This window comes from Falco rusticolus, chromosome 9, assembly GCF_015220075.1.
Source record: "Falco rusticolus isolate bFalRus1 chromosome 9, bFalRus1.pri, whole genome shotgun sequence".
Lineage (NCBI taxonomy): Eukaryota > Metazoa > Chordata > Aves > Falconiformes > Falconidae > Falco > Falco rusticolus.
The window spans coordinates 19,355,948-19,376,093 of NC_051195.1; the positions used below are offsets into that span (position 1 = coordinate 19,355,948).

At 48.3% G+C, this 20,146-nt stretch overlaps 1 protein-coding gene across 1 annotated transcript in view; it reads right to left on the reverse strand.

Annotated features, from left to right (window-relative positions):
- Positions 1 to 20,146, reverse strand: part of LOC119153497 (cadherin-23-like) — a 67,540-nt gene that overhangs the window by 38,020 nt on the left and 9,374 nt on the right. The window contains exons 4-6 of the mRNA XM_037400075.1: positions 16,673 to 16,751; positions 4,636 to 4,748; positions 2,446 to 2,634 (exon numbers count right to left, since the gene is read on the reverse strand). Coding sequence (XP_037255972.1) covers positions 2,446 to 2,634; positions 4,636 to 4,748; positions 16,673 to 16,751 — 381 coding nt within the window. The remainder of the gene's footprint in view (positions 1 to 2,445; positions 2,635 to 4,635; positions 4,749 to 16,672; positions 16,752 to 20,146) is intronic.

Here is a 20,146-nt window from a genome sequence, read left to right on the forward strand (position 1 = left end):
CATCCAAGTAGGACTTCAACAAGTATGAGGGCTGAAGGAACAGCATCAAAATTTGCCAGAGGGGCCAGAACAGGCTGGATGGCTCGGCTCAAGAAAGAAACCAACCTGCCAAGGGGCTCTCCCAGGACTTAACAAGATAGTTTGGGAGACAGGAGACAAAACTTGAGTAAAATGATCTTCCCAAAGACTGTAGGCTTTGATTTCATGTGTTTGTATCCATCTGCTCTCATTTATTTATTTACCTGCTCTCCCTGGAGAGGTGTATAATTGTCTTCATGTTTTCCTTTGCCCCTTACACAAACAAATCATGCCATCTCCAGCATGAAGGCCGTGCTGGTGAAACAGCTTCGTCAGCCATGTCCTCGGGCACATCCCTGCATGAAGACCTTGGTACTCGCTATCCCATCCCTTCACTATTAAAAGCCTCTCATGAGGTATTTGAGCATCCAAAATATCACTGTCAGGCAACTATCTTCCCATTCTGTAAGTTTTTTTACTGAAAGTTTGGGGGTCTTGGGACTTCTATAAATACCCTATCTGGGAAGCAATGCTAGAACAAGCCGCTGCAGATGCAGTCCCACTTTCTCTCACATCTTTTTGTGACCTGGGTATCCTCTTCCCAGTTTTCTCCCCTAAAGTGCTACCTTGATGGTTAGTCCAGTTGCAAGCATCCACAAAGGGAAACAAGAAAGGTCCACCACAGGATAATGCAGAAAAAGAACCCAAACTGCTTATAATTTTCCTCCCTCCAGATATTCCAAGACATCAGCAATCCTGTGCTTCTTATCCGTGAAAATAATGCTACAGTCAAAGCAATCCGTGCTAACATGATGGTCTCCAAAGACGCGTACAGTAAAACTTCTTCAGACTCTCTTAGCACAAGAGGTCCTCCCTCTCAGCAGTTTTCAAAATCTCAGCCAATTCTTTTGGGGAAATCTCAGGATGTTAAAGAAATACATCAAAAGAATGAGTCTATTTTTGCTGGTGTGATCGGGAAGGCAAGGCTATTTTTTATTCTCCCATTTTAAAATTAGCAAGGCTGAAAAGTGAATTCTTGAATGGGAGTCACTCCAGTAAAATGAGCTTTTAACCAGAAATAATGACAGATCCTTCATCCTTCTGGCACAAACAGAAGTGTTACAATGCCCTTCAAGAACGGATCTGCTGACATCTCTCAGAAAGCACGACAGCGGCTCTATTCAGAAACTATCTTAAGCATCTGTCATATCCATATCTTCTTTATTAGCAATTGACATTTTCAAGAAAAAACAGTCTCTTTATCTGCTTAATAGCTCATCTGCACCACTTCTGGCTGAACTCATAACTCTTGGACGGTGACATCATGTCACAAGTAGATTATTAGTTCCGTGTCATAATCACTTCATATGAAAAAAAATGGGATTTCTGGCTGGCTTTACAAGATGTGGTGAACTCCACCCAGGGCTGGGGAAAAGCAAATCCATCATTTCAGCCAGCAAAGGCATCTTAGGAGATTTTGGGGGCAGGGGGAGATGTTCCATTTCTTATTCCTCAGTGCTACCACACTGTTCACCTGAAGCATCAGGAAAACATCCTGACAATGCCATTTATTCTCACAAACCCTCTCCCCTCATCTCACTTGGCCTGAAGAGGAATAGGGATGGCAGAAGCCTGTAGCCAGAGCCTTTCCAAGGGATTTTGGAAAGTTCACCATGAGGTATCAGTACTTGTTTGAAGCAGACACTACGCAGCGTGGCAGGCTTGGAGGGTACCAGCACACAGAAGCAGCCAGATGTGAACTGCACAAGTCAAATAATCAGAGTAATTGAAGACTGCAAGCCCAAGGCTGGGAAACATGCTGCGGTCCCTACGTGGCATGGACCAGCGCACAACAAATAGGAGCTCCATTAACACGAGGGAGGCACAAGCCTACAATGCTCCCAGCTCATTTGCAGTTACGAACTGGTATCTCAGTGCCCTCTACACTTTCTCCAGCCCCATGCCATTGGGTATCTCTTACCTTCTCCCTGACAGCAGCGGTATCTGTCCCCATTGGGGCAGAGAACCTGGAGGTCCTTTCCTTTGCGTCCCTGGCAGGTCCCCTGAGAGCCCAGCAGAAAACCTCCTCCCTTTCTAAAGCAGACTGGCAAAGGACTGACCGACAAGAGCCCTTGGAAGCGGGCGAGAATCAGCATCCCACACAATCCTATTTTCTGGCTCTCAGTGGCTGTGCAATCCTGACTACATTAAAGCACACGCTGTGCCTATGCTTTGGGGAGGGCATCTGCACTCAGGGTACCGAGCAAGCAGAGCAACGGCAGCAGTAAGAGCTGAATTAAGTGGGTATCAGATGCTCCTCATCACAAGTTCCTCAGTGACTTATTCTTCCCTGCACCTCCCAAAACCACACCAGCGCTACCCAACAAAGGATGGACAGAAGCCCCTGCAGGAGGGGATATACCTCACCTCATCTTTGTCCTCCACCTGGATGAAGAGGGGAAGGGCAAAGCCCACTTGGGCCAGCTCCGTGATGGCCACGCTGTACTCCGAACTGTTGAACTCAGGTGCATTGTCATTGACATCAATGACTAGGATGTTGAAGGTAGTGGTGACAGTGGCATTAGAGGGTGTGCGGTCATCGTTCAGCTCTGTCCCCTGCAAGGAGAGAAAACAACAAGGCAGCCTTTATTTTTCAAAGAATAAATGTAAAAGAAAGTGTGTATGCCGTGACTAGAGACTCTTGCAGCTTTTGCTTCTTCCACTTTGCCAGGGAAGGATGCTCAGCTGGTTCTGGCATTGCCCCTTAACCCTGAGCACCATTCCACACTGCTGACCCATTAACGCACACACACGGATGTTGACCCAGCTCTTCCATGACCCACACAACAGACTCACAGCACTCTTGCAAGCCTTCCCAGCGGTTTAACATCTCCGTTGGGATGGCTTCGGCCAGGTTCTCACTTGCCCCTATCATGTAACAAATTGTCAGGGCTCAGAGTCATGCTAGGGGAGGAGTAGGTGATTTCCCCGCCACAAGCATTTAAACCAGAAAATTGCCTTGTGAGATGTGGGGGACAGTCCTCAAAATAAGGGAAGCCACGATGGAGTGAAGAGCACTCCTATTTTCTCCTCTGCCATCTTCTGAGGTAGGACCAGGAGCAGGGAGCTAACTACCATAATGCTGTTGAAGGGACAGAAAAGTAGGGCAACAGAGGAAAACAAGATTTAGACCCTAAAATAGGTTTGGCAACATGTGTCTAAATACAGAGCTGAGTCATGACTCCGTATCACACCTCTGTCTCAAGAATCACTTTAATTTTGCTTTCCCAAAAGGAAAGAGTGCAGTTTTTATTGCCAGAGAAGCAAGACTTGTGAAACAGCCTTTTCAAGAAAAGTCCCTCCTCCTGTCCTTTGGATAATCTTGCTTTGCTGTGGGCACAGAAAAGCAACGCTAACACGACCCACATGGCTCATTGCTATTCACCACTTCTGCACACAACAGCAGAACAGGCTGATCTGAACAAGAAGCAATCCAGCTGTATTTTCACTGCATGCTCCAGGATGAGAGCAGCAGAGAACATTTTGGGTCCTAGGGATACGGGACGCAGAGAGTTGGCATTTGCGGGAGGATGCAAAGTTTGTGGGGAGAGAAAATAAAAATCTATCAGATCAATAGAAATGGAGTTGGAACTCCATTATCATGCAGGCAGGAAAACGGGCAAGTTTTCAGGTTCACAAACCTTTCCAAGATTAAACAGATATTTTTGTCCCTATTAAAAACAAAGTATTTTCCTTGTCTCGATTTCTGCTGAACTGAAACTATAAAAGCCCAAACCAAGAGATACCAGGGATGGATGCGGATCTCTTCCCCATGCATAAAGCCCCACAGTACGACCCGTGCTGTAATTCCTTGTCTCTTTGACTCCCGACAAAGTACTGCACTTGCCCAAATGAGAAGGCGATGTGCTGGCTGCTGCCCTCCCAATCAATGACCCTTCCTACAATGCTGATTTTTCCCTACCCTGGCCCAGCAGAATCTATACTTCTAAATGTGTTTCCAACCAGCTGCCCAGCTTGGTATTGATTTTAATTACAGGGCTGTGAGCAGAGCTGGGAAGCTGCTCTCAGGTGGGGCTGGAAGACCACGCTCCAGTGCCTTTTCTTGACGAGGCAACTTTCAGCATCACTCCCTCACTGTGCCTGCCTGTGCTGGGTAGATGCAGTTGATGCCCTGTTACACCACTGCCTGGTGAAATGACAAAATGTACTTGTTTTTCTGGGGGTTTGGGGGGGAAGGGTGGGAAATAGGCACAAGTGGGCACAATTCAGGTGTGTGAACGTAGGTGCCTCATGCAATCCCAGGGTGCATCCATGTTGCCAGGAGATACAACTGCAGGCAGATCTAGTTGGAGACCAGGCAGGGCACCAAAAATGACTTTATACATCCATATAGAGGCAACCATGTTTTGGGCCACCATACAAAGGGGTTGTGTTAAATATCATGCTTGGCTTGGCCAGGGAACAGCACGTCACAGCTACGGATGGGAGCAACATGTCCCAGGTCTGCACCTCCACCTCTTGAAAGAGTTGTCCCTGAGCAGGATGCCCTCCCCACCCTGCTCTGCTGGTGTGCCTCCTGGATGGAGGCGGTCTCACCTTCACTGTGAGGATGAATCCAGAGCTGTACAAGGGGTTTTCCCGGTCCAGTGGCCCATTCAGGGTTAAGGCTCCGCTGATGTAGTCCAGTGCAAAGATGCTGTTGGTGTTACCTGGGAAAAATATCAGGCAGTGTGAACAGACCAGCTGGGACAGCCGACGCTGAATGGTGCTGGGGGTAACACAGAGGGGGAAACAGGAGGACATGAGCTTCTTCTGCCAGTCTTTATGCATGACCAGACCCAGTGCTTGAAAGAGAGGTTTTACAGAGCAAATCCGCTGCCAGGCCAGGAGCTCCAAGCTGGGCACAGGCTGCAGCGGGCTCTGTGAACCTCGCACATTATCTCAATGTGCTTTAAAATGTAATGGCTGTAACAGTCCTCCTCTCCTCACACCTGTCCCAGCTCAGGGCTCAAAACAGTGCTTTCCTTTCAACAGTCGATACAGTTGTGAATGCTGCAGGCAGCTGAAGAGTTTCAAAGGGTTTTAGTTATTAAAATATGCAACAGCACAGCCGAAACCAGGGCTGAATCCAGGTGCTCCCCTCCGAACAACCACCTGCATTTGCATGCCCACCATCTCCCTGAGGTAGGCATGGCCTCTTTCTTAAAATACAAGAGTTACGGGAAATCAGTCCAGGTTAATCAGAGGAAGGCACAGACAGACCAAGCTCACAAGTAATTCTTCATGTAACAAGCGGTAGTTTAACTGTGCGGCCTCTTGCCAGAAGATGCTGAAGATGATAAATGTCCATACTTATTCAAGGAGAGACTGGGGAGGTTAATGAAAGAAAAAAAATCCATCAAATAACAGAGAAGCTCAGGAATTTTCTCAGCTGGACATATTTGGAGCCAGGGAGAGCATTAGAGTAAGTATTACAGGTACTTGCCCTGCTTTTATGCTCTTGCCAGATGTGTTGACCCCATGCAGCTGCCTTGCCTTCCTTTACTTGAGCCAAATTTGGCTTCTGTGCCAGTCCTTAGGTGCAAGCAATGAAACAGGGCGGCATGGAGGGCTGTGCTGCCTCCACGGACCATCCTATCCTGAGCGTGACTGCTCCTCTGGAATTAGACACCCAGAAAGGATTAAGACAACCCTTGACTCTCATGGCCAGCAGATGCTAAAAAGATAAATGTCCTGCACTGGGAATGCCCTTGGGACAGTCCCAGGTGCTTTTCCTGTCAGCCAGACAAAAGAAAGCAGTCGGTATGTGGAGCCTGGGATACCTGATGCCAGCCTGACACAATACCAGAGGTGTCTGCTGAATTAGTGATGACCAAGGAGGTTATGCACAGGCATATGGCCACCCACGCCACTCCGTCGTCTCACAGTATGCAGAAACCCCTGATCCAGCCCCAAACGGGAATGAGGAAACCCTGCAGGTATGCTATATTAATCCCAGACAAAAATAAAAATACTCCTGTCTTCTCAATATATCTCAGCATGAATGAAACACACACAATATTTGTCATTTCCCTGGAAGGGAGCTGCAAGACAGATCTGCTGCCACAAAAAGTTGTTTCACATAACTCAGAATCTACCTCACTCTGTTCCAAACCTCCATTTAACCATGGCTGCACCTTTTGCAGGATGGCCAAAGCTTCCAGGCTCTCTCCTCCCTCCCAGTGCCAGGAGCCACCTGGCCTTCATTAGCTGCTGGCTGCCAGCATCTCCTCTCTCTCCCAGAGCCCGAAGTGACATAACACCTTTCTCCCCCATTACCAAGTTTTTATATCTTCCTCTTGGACTGAATGCCTCCCATTCCTGTCCTTGGTCCTCTCTTCTCTCCATCTGAAATGGTACACTGACTGCTAGCCAGCTTAATGAACTGATGCATGGCTACTTAAAACATTAGTAGCAGCCTTGTGGGTTTTTTTTTAATCTAACTTTTGCTGCCATACATGAAGATCTCTAGTCTCCTCCCTCGGACGATTCCCTTCTTTTCATCTTGACTTCCCACCTTTGTTCTGTAATTTATAGCTGACCCTTCAGGAGACTTATTCAGATACCAGCTTTGAAGGACACTGCACAAGATGTATTGAATTGTGCTGCAAGGGATTTAAATGCTCTAGGATGCCATGTTGCCATGGCAAAGTTTATGCATCAGGGCAATCTTGGTACACTCCCCCTAACATAAAGTGTAATAAAATACCTTTCTAATCACAAAATACTGTTCTGCTAACAGGAATCTAAACATGAGGACCAACAGATTTTCCTGGAAATAGGTCAAGAGAGCAGGAATTTGACACAAAGGACTAAACACAGCACTAAGCAACGTGTCCTAAAAATGCTTGTGCGTTTCATATATGACCACAGTCATTTTCTGAAGGATGGATGAATAAATTAGGGACCCAAATACCCTTCTAGGCTGCACATCAGAGGCTTTTCTCTAGCTCAGCCTCCCCAACATCGCTCAGATGGCAGATATGCATCTGACGCCCTCCGGGGTGCCTTTCTGCTAGCACAGAATTGCCAGCTTTGCAAATTAGCCTCAGAAGGGAAAGAGGTGTCTCCAAACTCGTCCCTCAGAGGCCTTTCATAATTTCATCTACAATACCTCTCCAACCACCGCTTCATTATTCCTCTGACCAGTGATCCCCACTGAAGTACTCGCACTGCCGAACAATGCACATTCCCCCAAGACACTTTCTTTGCAAAAATCTCTCTAATCATCTTCACATATCTTCACTTTCCTCAGAGCAAGGAAAAAAAGATACGGTGGGGGAAAAATAGCCAATTTTGTCTTTCCCTCCCCCCAGTCTCTTATTCCCTCCCCCTCTGTATAATTTCTCCGCTCACCCTGGTTCTTCTGTTACCTCTCAGCCATCTTCCTGGCCCACAAAGTAGCCAAGCCCAGGTTAAGCACAGCTTAGTCCGCAGCTGCTGGTGCAAATGGCTACACTGGCTGTCAGCTTTCAACCCACTTGTCCGCTTCACCACTCTTCCCAGCGCTTGCTCCCTCCTGCAAGTTCCCAGCCGGACACCCGCAGTCATCTGTGCCCAAGGTGGCCTCGGAGGCAGGTGGATGCCATGAGCTGAGCCAGCTTCTCGTCGTGCTGCCCCAACGCTCCAGCTGATGGCTTGTGTGGCCAGTGGCCAGCACTGCCTGCCAGGCATGTCAACAGAGCAGACTGTGGTTTGCTCGCCATGGGTTTGAAGCAATACCACAGCGCACAGGCGTGAGATGGAGAACAGAAAGGGGATGATGGAGCACCTCCGCAGGGATTTCAAACCCAGTCGAGATCCCCAGATAATACTCTTTCTCAGAGGACACAGAATGGCACAGACTTTTCTGTCTCCAAATTTGCACTCTGCAAACTGTTATAATGGCACAGACAGCAACTGTTGTGGCCACACTTGACAGGAAAGCCAAGTGACCTTCAAAAGAAAGGCCCCCACTGCCCTCCCTCCTCTGTGTCCCACTCACATGCTTTCTTCATGAGCAGTGCTTGTACCATGGCACACGCATCCTTCTGCTCCACATCAGGCAATGAAACAATTGCTCACCTGGCTCAAGAGTTAGCAGCTGCTGGACGTGTCCCTGCTTGAGCCATCTATTGCCTAGCCTGAAGCCTGGTCTGAACCACCGAAGCATTTCTAGATGAAAACCAAGGACTTCACTTCCATGCCTCTGGTTTGAGAAGGGAGCCCAAGACCACACTCTGGCTTCTGCTAAACTGAGACTTCCCGACGAGGATGTGGCGCATTCACAGACCCCAGGCAATCCAGCTCCATGGCACAGAGCAGGCAAAGCAAAGATGGCCTTAAGAAAAGCAGGGCAGGGAGCAGAAAATAAATGTGATGCTGTCTAGGAGGTGGCATCCACTGGTGTGGGACACCTTGTGGGAAGGCAAGCTCCACTTCTACCTCTCTGCTACCGCTGCAAACCTATAGAGCTGGATACAGTGCAAGGCAGGGGACAGCAGGAGAGAGACCCAGGGTAGGAGTCAGAGCTGGGCAGAAATTCAAGGATGGGAAGGGAAAGGCTGAGCAGTGAAAAGGAGTGCAGAGAGAAGAAAATCAAAGCAGACAATGTTTTTAAATACTCAAAAAGACAGAGGCAAGGCAAGAACAACAACAAAAAAGAGAATTAATTCTAAGACAGCAATATAAACGTACTTCTGGCAGACTCATTGCTCTCACCTGGTGAGGAACAAGCTTGCTCAGGACATACAAGCCCAGTTTCTTGTTATGACATAGGTAAAAACAGAAGGAAACCTTTCCCATCCCTCTGTCCATGTGCAGGTATGGGGACAGCAGCTCCTACATCCAAGTGCGGCCAGGCAGGGAAGCGGGAAGACCAGAATCAATGCAGCGCTGGGTTGGGAGCAATGGGATGGATCACAGTAGCCCATTCAGAGTGTTTTTCTAGGCTCATTGAGGAACGGATGGTGGCATAGGCATAATTTTGGAGAAACACTGCTATAACAAGGGGTTTTATAGATGAGGGCCATAATGTTTAATTGCCCTCAGCGAATGCTCTCATAGTTTAAAAAGGCCATTAAAAATACCGGCTCAAACCCGGGGGTGGGGGGGAGGGGGAAGAAAAGGAGAAGAAAAAAAAAAAAAAAAAAAAAGGCACTGATGTCTCCCCCTTCCTCCCTACCGCTTTGGCCTTTGAGCATCATTCAAATCCCTAGGAGGGAGAGATGGAGCTATTGCCCAGCTCTAGCAAAGAGCTACCTGTCAGCTAGGGGAAGATGATTCCCCCATGAAGGAGAATTTTCCCACCCACCTCTACGCAAAGGGCTATTTGTATCAGGGAGGCACATCCTCGAAAGGCACCGGGCTTGCTAAGCTGCTGAACTTGGAGCGGATGACTTTCATGAGATGTGAAAGGGGAACCCATCACACACCTTGCACCAGATAATTTATTAATCAAAATGTGCTCCGTCAGGGCTCCTCGGCACCGAAATAGATGCTGTTGGATGTGGTTCATAGAGTCAGCAACAGACACAGTTATCATCATATAAATAGACCATCAGCTGCTGTGACCACCTCGCTGCTCTTCACCTTGAGTTTTTGCCCCTGTGCAACATGCAGGGAAGCACGCCAGGGCAGATACCTTGCCCCACACCTAAATTCAGAGGGAACAAGTTATTTCCAAAGGAAAAGGGGTTATTACAACCTGAGCTTTATTTCTTTGCTCTGCGTGAAATCAAGATGCTCTAGAAAACAATGCCCATTTCTTCTGCACTGGACTTTTTTTTTCTTCTTCTCAGAAGATGCAGCTCTCTGGGACAACTGATTCAAGGCCAAAAGCCGCGTGCCGGCACTCCTCCGCATACGCCTGCTCTGCAAACAGGCATTTTTAGTATCTTCCCCAAAAGATTTAATTGCCCGTTCTAGCACAACTGGCAGAATTTCTGATCTTGCAGAGCCACAAAAGAAGCTCAGATTAAATGCTCGCATGGTTCCCTTTTTTAGAACCAAATGTACAGTACGAGAAAATAAAAGGAGAGATTTATCACCCAAGGTGCAATCCCCCTCCCGAAGCCACCAGGAGCTGTGGATGAGTATCAGAGAGGAGAACAGAGCCTGCAGAGTTTAAAGGTTCCTGTTCTGAGTGTAATTCATCACACGAAAGGATGCTGAGTCTTGGACGACAAGCACCATTCCCCCATGTCATCTAAAATGTGCTCAGTGGCTCAAAGGGAAGGCAAATCACCAGCACTGCCTGGCTTGCCTTTTTTATTTCCCAGCCTTTCCTCTTTCCATGAAACTAACCCTAAAACCTGCTACGGGAGAGCAGCCAACAGCTGGATTGTGAGTCAAGGCAGCGGAGCAATGCAGGGAAAACTACCATAAGTGTTTATTTCACTCATTTCTGTAAACGCAACACTTTAACCTTCCACCTGAGCTTGCAGAGGATTTTGTCCTAATAAATACGGTGCAGAAGGCAGTGTGCATTCCCAGACAGAACAGGCTGGTCCAGGCTGCCCGGCATCACTACCTCGGAGCAGCAGTTGCAGAACACACTCTCAGCCTGCATCCCAAGGATGCATACGCATAAAATTGGCACTTTCTTAACAGCTACTGTGCCTGGGCTGGCTTGAGAACCCCACAAATCACCTCTCCTGCCTCTCCCACAGCAGTAGGCAGACTCGTCAGGAAGAACATGAAAGGAGTACGCTGTAATATGCCCGGTAACAAGTCTGAATCAGCTTTTAACATAAACCCCACATCTCCAGGCTCGACATCTTCCAGAAAAATCTTCTGTTAAGAAAACATCTCAGAACCAGTTGTTTTCTCTAGCCCCAACATGAACGGAGACAGCATAGTTCATTCTTCTCCAGCAGTTGCCAACACCTTGAATACACATTAAATCCCAGGAAGTGAAACAGGAAGTCTCAGAAATTAAACCAAAAATATGCTTTTGTTTCATATTTACACATAAACAGGAATGTATAGTTTTAATTACTGAAGGCCATTTGCTGGGGAACCACCTGCCATGCAAACCATTATCCCAACTGTCTCTCTTTCCAGTGATTTCTGGATTGCCAGGGAGCCAAAGCAAGATGCCAACTTGACGATGAAGCATCATTAGCAGAGGCGAGGAAGATGGGGAGCAACTGAGCCAAGAAAAGAGGGCTGTGGCCACAGCCACCATCTCTTTGTGCTGTCTCATCCCCTTGCATTGGCAGGGTGGGAAAAACAGCCTTTGATGAATAACTCTGTGTGAAGCACTTTTCCACCCATCAGCATGTCCTCCTACAGAAATGTTCTGCTATGATGACTGCCTTTAAATCACCCTGGAAGGCCCTCCCAGCAGGTGTAATTTATGAGGACTTTAACACCCTAGTAGTTCTCCGAGTGATCCAAATGGGGGGAAAAAGCCGGTGCGGTGTAGGCCAACTGGCAATGGAATATTTAAATTAGCAGGTCCTGTTTCCAAGGATGCTCTCTGATGTCCAGTTTAAGGGACTCAGGGAAGTGGTTTGCTTTGCCCTGCCTGCTTTATTAAGTCAGGTCAAAATGTGAAGGGATGTGCCAGCAGCTAAGGGCTGGGAGAGCTCTTCGGCCACTTAACCTTACCTCAAGGGCTTGTGCTGTGCTTCCAAAAGGCAGGCAGTGGGGGACTCCAGATCTGTTAAGACCATGTGAAACATGGTCTGAGAGCTACTGCACCGATTTTTACATTTTTTAATATATATATGATATTTTATTCCTTAGCAGGAAAACCAGAAGACAGACAAAGAACAACCCTTTTCAGACACATTTCCCTCTTGCTTTGGTAACTCACGCTTCTATTATGTTGTGCAAATAATGATTTTTAATTCATGCTTCCCTTGGGATGCACGAGAATGCTTTGCCAGAAATAGCATCAGTCTCCTAAAACAATCAACTTTGTGGGGGTGGGAAAAAAAGCCCTAAGGGTTTGTGAAGAGCCCTGAGGACCAAAAGCCCCACACTCCTTCCCCTCTCTTCCCCTGCAGGACTTTCCAAGGCTCAGGAAGGACGTATGGATTGCCTTTGTGCAATCTCCCATTGCCCATCCATCACCACACCTGAAACATGTCAGGCAGGCAGAGACTGAAGTTCAGGCATCTTGCAGAGCCCCAGGACCCTTTCCTCTGGTTTAACCTTTTGATGCCTGCCCAAGTTGCACAGGTCACCTTCACATCTTCGTGCCAGGAGACGTGAAGCCTCCTGACTGTCCTGGAAATAAATGAAACCCAAGGTTTGCTGGTAGTGAGCAAAGTGCGAGACTGTAATCTTACAATATATTTTCTTAACAAGAGCTCGCAGGCCAAAGTCCCTTTCTGCCTATTAATTAAACTGCCATTTAATTCACGAGGAAAATCCTTCTCTCAAAGAGCCAAAGGATTCCCCACAACCCAGGCAATGTGCAGCAGCAGCAAATGTGAAAACACACTGCCGTCTGCAGGCCTGATCCTGCTGAGAGCACCGGGCCTCTCCGATTTCCAATGGGAAAATCAATCTCTGTTAGACCAGAGAGTTCCCCTAAATGAAAAGCCTTATCTAGAACAGGTCGTGTTATACAACAAGACACTCGCTTTGCCTGGGAAATGAAAGATGATGAGGCAGAGTCCCCGGTACAGAGGCTATCTCCATAAATCTGCCAAAAAGGAACTGTGGATTACTTTGCTGGATTAATTATCTGTCCTTCAAACAGAGTCCTGACCTCAGCAGCTGAGCATCTCCAACCTGTCAAAGCAGCCAGGGAATGAGGAGGGAGGGCTTTGCAGAGCACTGGCCGCTGCTGCCTGCACCCTCCTTTTCACCTGAGAAAAGCAGCAGAAACACCGGTTGGAGCCACGACAGCCCCGGCACCAACCAGCCTGTCGCACAAGGGGCTTGAATCCTGAGGCCTCCATTTGGATTTCTTTTCCAAATGGCCTTCTGCAGGGCAGCGATCCCACTCCTGGCAAAGTGTGGGTCGAAAAAGCACAGGTATACGTGGGGCTGAAACCTCAGATTCAAAGGAAGGAGGAGAAACAACTGAATGGCTTCACCCTATAAGACATGGAAATGATTCCCAGTGCAGGCAGGCAGCAGGCAGGCTCATCCCTGGCAGGACAACTAGCCAAAGCCATGACACCGCTAGATCAGTGCCTCTCCATTACTTCAGGCTTAACAGCTTTGTAAGCTGGCGGCATAAAGTTAGATCTTAAGTCTTATTTTATGTGGTTATGGTTAATCTTTTAGTTTTATTGTTTTCCTGCCACAGAAGGACCTTGTGCTGGAGATAGCTGTATAAATAAGAGCTGCTGCAGTATATCCCGAGGCTCAGCTACCCGAGGGATAGAGCTGAATAGGACACCGGCAATTCCAAATTAAATTTTATACCCCACCTCCAAATCATACCAATGCTTTAGATATTAATACCAAAGGAATGACAAATGGCTAGGCTGCTTTCTAGCTCTCTCGCTGCTGTATATTCAACCCCAGATGGTAAAATCTGACCAGCCACGTGCAAGCCCTGTGCCCAAAGACCTGGGGTAGCTGGGCAGAGGCAGCATCCATCCCAGCCGTGAAACGGGAACAGCATCACCACCATCTCCCCTCACAGAAAGGAGCTTGAAGAGCCAGGTATAATTAAGACCTCCACCAGCCACTTTCACTTTTGCATACAGTCAGTTTCTAATTTAATTTGCTTCCCCGTTCCCATATGTTAGGCCATTTTTTTGCAAAATTGTCATAAAAATTTACCAGCTCAGGCACAAAATCTGCTCACTAACCTTTACCATTGTGATTGAGGATAATGACAAATTAATTAGGCTTTACCTGCCTACCAAAAAAGAATCACTTGCCTTGGGTGAACAGGATTTTGGAAGCACACTAGCTACTGGTTCCTGTGTCTGGACTCTCAGACTTCAAAGGTAACATCTTTCAAAAGCAAGAAGCAAATCATGGAAAGTATAAGAGAATGCCTTAAGCAGAGTGGAAGAGGCGCTCACAGCCCTACTGACTTCAGAAAAAAACCTGGTTGCCCCACAACCATGTTTTCTTTAAAATTTGCCCTCAGCCATGCACCTTGGCCACAGTCCGGCAGCTGAACAAAGCTGGAGAACTCTGGCTCTGGTAGCAAACTCAATTCAAGGTGGAAGCAAAGCATCCTGAAGCCTGGCTTCAGGGATTTTGGAAACCTCTGCCTTAAGCTAGAGGCAGGGTGAGGATGGGCAGGAGGTGACAGCAAGTGTCTGCAGCTGTCCCTCAGTCCATCCACAGGCTGATCCTTCCCAGCACCACTGCTCTGCAAGGTGCTGGTGCCGTCAGGAGCAGGACTCCCGGCCAGTTACAAAAATACTCTGCAATTCTCATGTTTGGGCAAAAAAATAAATAAATAATGCAAAGCAGTTTAATCACTCTTTGATGTGTTCTGCCTGATTCTCCGATATGAGAGCTGCCCCCCACCAGGCAGGACCGGGAGCAGGGATTAAGCTCTTGGCATACGCAAGCAGATGTGAGGCTGTTTGCACTGATCTGCCTGCCTGTCACCCCACACCCCACCACCACCAGGCTCCTGGAGCATGCCTGGCTCCCTTCCACCATCCTGCCTGCCTGGCCATAATGGCCAGGCTGACAGCTACCCTGGCACTATGTGGGGGATGCTCACAAAGGGACATCATGGCTATTTCGCAGGAAAAACAAAGATAGACGTGACAATAAGAGCATGCATGAACACTGCAGGTAAAAATCCAGGGTCCAAAGTTTTGTTTTCCTGATTCCTTGACCACTGGATAAGCAGAAAGCCTGTTGTGACCATGAGTGGATTAATACATTTAGCAAATTAACCCTCTATAGTCTGCATGTTTTCTTCTATTTAAAAAGGTTTAAGCCGTCAAATAAAGGCTCCTGGAAACTCAGAGCTGTTTGTATTGCACCAGTGCTGAAAAAGGAAAGTTAGATACCTACAACATAACCCATACTGAAACAGAAACAGCGGCAGTGGCCACCAGCAGATACACAAAGGAAGGTGTATGAACAAGACAAGAGTGATTTTCCCAGCTGCTAACCATCTTCAGGCTTTGAGCTAGGTGAGGCTGCTGTAAGCTGAAGGCTTTTACCATCTTTACAGTAGTTCAGTGGCCTCTGCAAAATTAGCTTGAGATTTCAGTCTCCCTTGAAAAAGGGCCTGTGTCAGCCAAAAGAAAGTCCCTTCTGTGCTTTGGCCAGTTGATACCCACAGTTGGGGGGGAATCTCTCACTTAATTCATGCCAGGGGAACATTAGAATAAATTGCAGAGGGAATTAAGAGGAATAAATAATCCTTGCATCTTCAAAGGCAGACTGACCTGGATACTTGCAGTTGGGATCAGTGGACTTGAAAGTCAGAGTGAAATCACCTTGACCCTGGAGGTTCATTAAAAGAACATTTGAAATGGCTGGGCTTTAAGAAAGAGAAACTGGGAAATTATTTCTGCACGTGTAGCTCAAAGGAGCTGCCAGCCAGCACCCAAAGCACGTGACACAGTGAGGAGAGGAGGCACTGCTGCCATTTCTTGCTGTGAAGATCCCCTCCCCAAATAAATGCCAGAAATAGAGTTACAACCCAGACCCACCGAGCTGGTCCCTCACTCCTGGGCTAACTTGACTAGCCTGTTCCTGGGGCACAGCCCCACCAAAGCAGCACCTGAGTGCAGGCCAGCAAGAATCCAAGTCTGCCTTGAATATGGCAGGGGCTCGCTGACCTCAAGGCATCTTAAAACAAGATGGGTCCAGCTCCAAAAATTGACCTTTCCAAAATGCAGCTATATTTTATCTGGAAACACTTGCACAGACCACCCTGCCCTGCGCCTGGCTCTTTTACCATCAGAAGTCACCCACAATCTATGGACCCAAAGGAGCCAAGCATCGCCCAGCAAGGATCCACAGGTGTCTGGCTACACCAGTTTTAGCAAGCTACCCACAGATGCTGGGAAGGGTTCCCCAGGCTTCAGAGCCAGTCCGCAAAGGCAGTATTATCACATGTACCTGTCAGAAGGCAGAAACCCTCCACCGCTTTAATTAAGCTTCATTCTCTAGCCCCCCTGCCTCCCAGCTTGCAAAGCACTGGCAATGCTTTGGGAGGCCAGCCCTCAGCATGGAAGCTTTTGGGAAACACTGCGGAAACCACCAGGAGCCATTCAGCTCGTAATCAGTCCCATTCTCTCCCTAAACAATAACCACTGCACCGCCAGTGAGAGTTTTACACCCAGCTCTTTACAGGTCTCCTCCATGGCGTTGTGTGAAGCGGAGCTGCTTGTGCCTCATCATTAGGCCTGAAAGGTCTCACTATCGGATATTGTCAAATTTTTTACAAATAACATCAGCTGCTTGAGGAAAGGGAGATGCCATAAACGAGGTGCTCTGACAGCGCTGAACACAGAGAAGGCTTTTCGGAAGGGTAAAAGCTTTCAGCCATAGCAGTAGACTACAGTAATTAGCAATGCTGAATCAGAACAGCAAGCAGTACAGCCAAGGAAAAACTTAGCCAAATGTGATTTCCCAGGCAGGGAACGTACAAAGACTTACTGCAGAGCTCCATCCTCCACGCCTGTTGGGCTCCCCACTGTGTCCCCCCATGACTTACCCGAGACGATGGTGTAGCCAATGCCACGGGGACGGCCCTTGTCCTGGTCGATCGCTGTTATCATCCGCACGGTGGTACCCTGGGGAGGGAGCGGAGAACACGTTAACAGCCATGCTGACCAAGCACTGCTGGGGCTCCCTACCAAGGCATGGCACCTTTTACCTTGGGCTTAGGAAAACCTGTCCAAGGACAAGGCATGTCACAGAAAAGTTGCACCACCTGCCTCTTGGGGCAGTTCAGGCTTACCGCTCATCACTCTTGTGCAAGCTGCAAAACTCTGCTAACCCGCCCCAGGATGCAGCTGGTGATGCTGAAGGCATGACCAGGACAACATGTCTTCTAACTGAACCACTGAGCAGGATGAGCTTGACTCTGCGTTAGGTTTGTACGAGGGCAAGTCTCTGTAGGGACTGGAAAGAGCACCACCAGACTGTGCTGCTCATCCCCTGCCCAGAGGAGGAGGATTTGCAGAGGAGGAGGATTTGAAGCAAGGTCAGTGTGATAAGCACAGCTATCAGTGCTAGAGGAAGAAGAGGAAGGAGGAACTGAAGGTGCAGCATTGCCAAAGCCAGGACATGCCTCCTCACAGCATCGCAGCTACACGGGCAAAAGCATATGCTCCTCTGCCACAGAGATTTTCACTCTATAGTCCCTTGAGAGCCAAAGGCAACAATTCCCTCTCACCATGACCTTCAGCACTGGCTGCTACACCAGTTTGATCTACTGCTGGCTTCCCAGTTCCAACTGCTCCTCTTCTCCCCCTGTGTTCTTCAAATGAGGCATGCCAGGCAACAAGGGACACTCACACTGGCCATCGGCATCCAGCTGTGTAGCTAAGCGAGCTGCAGAGATTTGAATCGAAACCTTTAAGCAGGAGGAGGGTTAGACAGATGCTGAGAACAGGGGATTGCCCACAGACAGGAGCTCTTGCAGCTGCCAGCTCACCCAGCTCATCCTTCATCCTGCATGACAGACCTGTTTCTTATAGCCCAGCAGAAAGGTCCACAAGGCCAAAAGTCCCCCCCCAAACCAATGAAAACCATAAAACTGACCCAAAATTCTTATTGAGTTCTTTAAATGCAAACATCATGCGCTTATGTCAACTCTGTAAGCCGTACTTCCCCCACTGCACTGCAGTGAGCCCTTGTGAATAAAAACACATGCACATGCACATAATTAATGTAGCATGAAAAAATTTACAGCTCAGCTGTTCCTGTTTTCATTGGTTTAATAACAGTGAGAAAAGAAGCAAGGTTTGTCGGGGCTTTTTTTGCCCTCAAAGGAAATGTCGACAGAGACGTTTGCATATCTAATGAAGGAGCACAGTGGGACAGCAGTGTTGCATTTGCCCTGCAATCCATCAGTTGAAGGCCAAAGGCAAAGCTGCTGCAGAAACATCGCCAGTGGAAAGCGGGGACTTGCTATCTTCCCCTGCTTTCAGAGCCATGCCCCTGTGGGCTCAGTGGAGATGCTTGGCCACTGCTGGCCATAAAGGCGGCTCCTGGGCCCAGGCAGACTGCCCATTCCTTGATGTCCGAGGGTATTTCAATGGACTCCTTAAGTAAATCCATGTTATTAACCGAGAACATTAGCCATAAATCCCAGGTCACTGGCCTTTGAGCAGCACTCGGCTGGCGAGGCTCAGCAGCCACTGGAGAGCCTCTAAATCACTGACAGTAACCGTGCTTTCCAAAGGAGCAAGAATAGATAAAAAGCACAAGAAAAACTGGAAAGGAGGAGGTGGGAAAGCAGAACAAGGGACATGGAAAGGAGGGCAAGACAAAGTGGAGGGGGAAAAAAGGACAGGCATGCAGTCCAGTGTGCTCTACCCCAGCACACTTTAATCTGCCATCCCCATGGGGCAGGCGTGAGCCCCTCTCTGCTCCCTGGCAAAGCGAGAGCTCCTCTGTGGCAGAGGCGGTGGGTGAAGGCGCTTGGTCCATCTGACAGCTCACTCATCTCCTGTCAAAAAGCGAGGGAGCGGCACAGAATGATAAGTGTCGCCTGCCGTGCAGCACATTTCAAAGGGAAGGCAGCTTCAGGAGAAGGCAGGGCTCCTGCTATGGCTGGGGAATAGCAATCAGCCCGACGATGTTGTGGCCACTTTATCTGTGGGCAAAGGTCCCTCCCATAGGAGCTAAGGGAAGGGGCTGCTGGGAGAGATAAAAGGGTAAGCACAGATGTTGTGGCAGGGAAAGTTTGGGAGGGTAGGAGGGAGTAGTCTCATTCAGGTATCTCAGTAGTGTGTGCCATAAAGACATCCATAGGAAAGAAATTATCCAGACATCTGAGCGCAAGAATGAGGGCTGCTACAGAGCATGCTAAGGTTCACGTGGTCCTGGGCAAGCCCATGATGATGGCTTCCATGCTGCTGGTTTTCAAGACTGTGTCTCCACGTTCTCCTTACAGCCCTGTGTGTCTCCTCCTCCACAAGCCCCGCCTGGGGATGAGCCACACCTCACCAGTGACTAAGAAACATGTGCTGGAGTGGAGCTGAGCTCCCTTCTGTTTGTGGATGTTGCCTCCTAGAACCACGGCAACATCAGAGACCTGGTCACCTCTTCACATCTTGCTTGATTTCCATCCTTCCTGCCAGCTCCTTCACAAGTCTTCCAATATCCCAAGACTGGCAGATCCCACCTTCCCTGAGCATCTACACAGTGCTTAGGATCAATCCTGAACCTTCTGGGGAAGAATCTCAACAAGTGCCACAGGATAGGCATAATGTTTATCCACGTTGCTAGTGGCAATTACTGGTTGTGTAGTGGGTGGTAACAACTGATGAAGACAGCCTTGGAGCACAGTCAACAGGAGTAGTCTCATTCAGCATGTGTTGGAGTGAGACGATGTGACACAAAACACGACACTATACAATGCTATACTAATCTTTTAGTACCTGTGATGATCATGAAGTACCAGCAGAGATAACTAACCAGAGAGAAAAAACTAGAAACAGGAAAACACCCCAAACCAAAACAAACCCTTGATCATGGCCATACCACGATGGCAAAGACTGACCTCTCACCAACCACATCTCAACAATTTCCAATTTCTCTTCCAAAATCATATTGGACCACAACACTATTCCTTTTGCTATCTAGGTCTTGGCACGGCAAGGGCAGGAGATTCTGTGCCCTGGCTCCCTAAGGCAGTCAACTGCACCCCTAAACTGGAGGGGACCCTCCCACTGTTTCTAGCCGAACCCATCTGGCAAGGCTTCCACTTACTCACGGAAACCCCAAGCTGACTTCCAGTGCAAACAGCTCCTCTGCCCAGGGCTCACCCCAGGTATTTGTGGCATGAACCTGCAGCTCTCAGAAACTCCCAAATATCCATGACATTTCTTCAAATATCCATGACATTTCTTAAAACAAGTAACAACTCACCTACCTACCACAGACAACGGTGGCTGCAAGGAAAAGACTCTGCTGGCAGGTATAGACCAAAGCACCAGAACAGAATAACTTTCTCCCT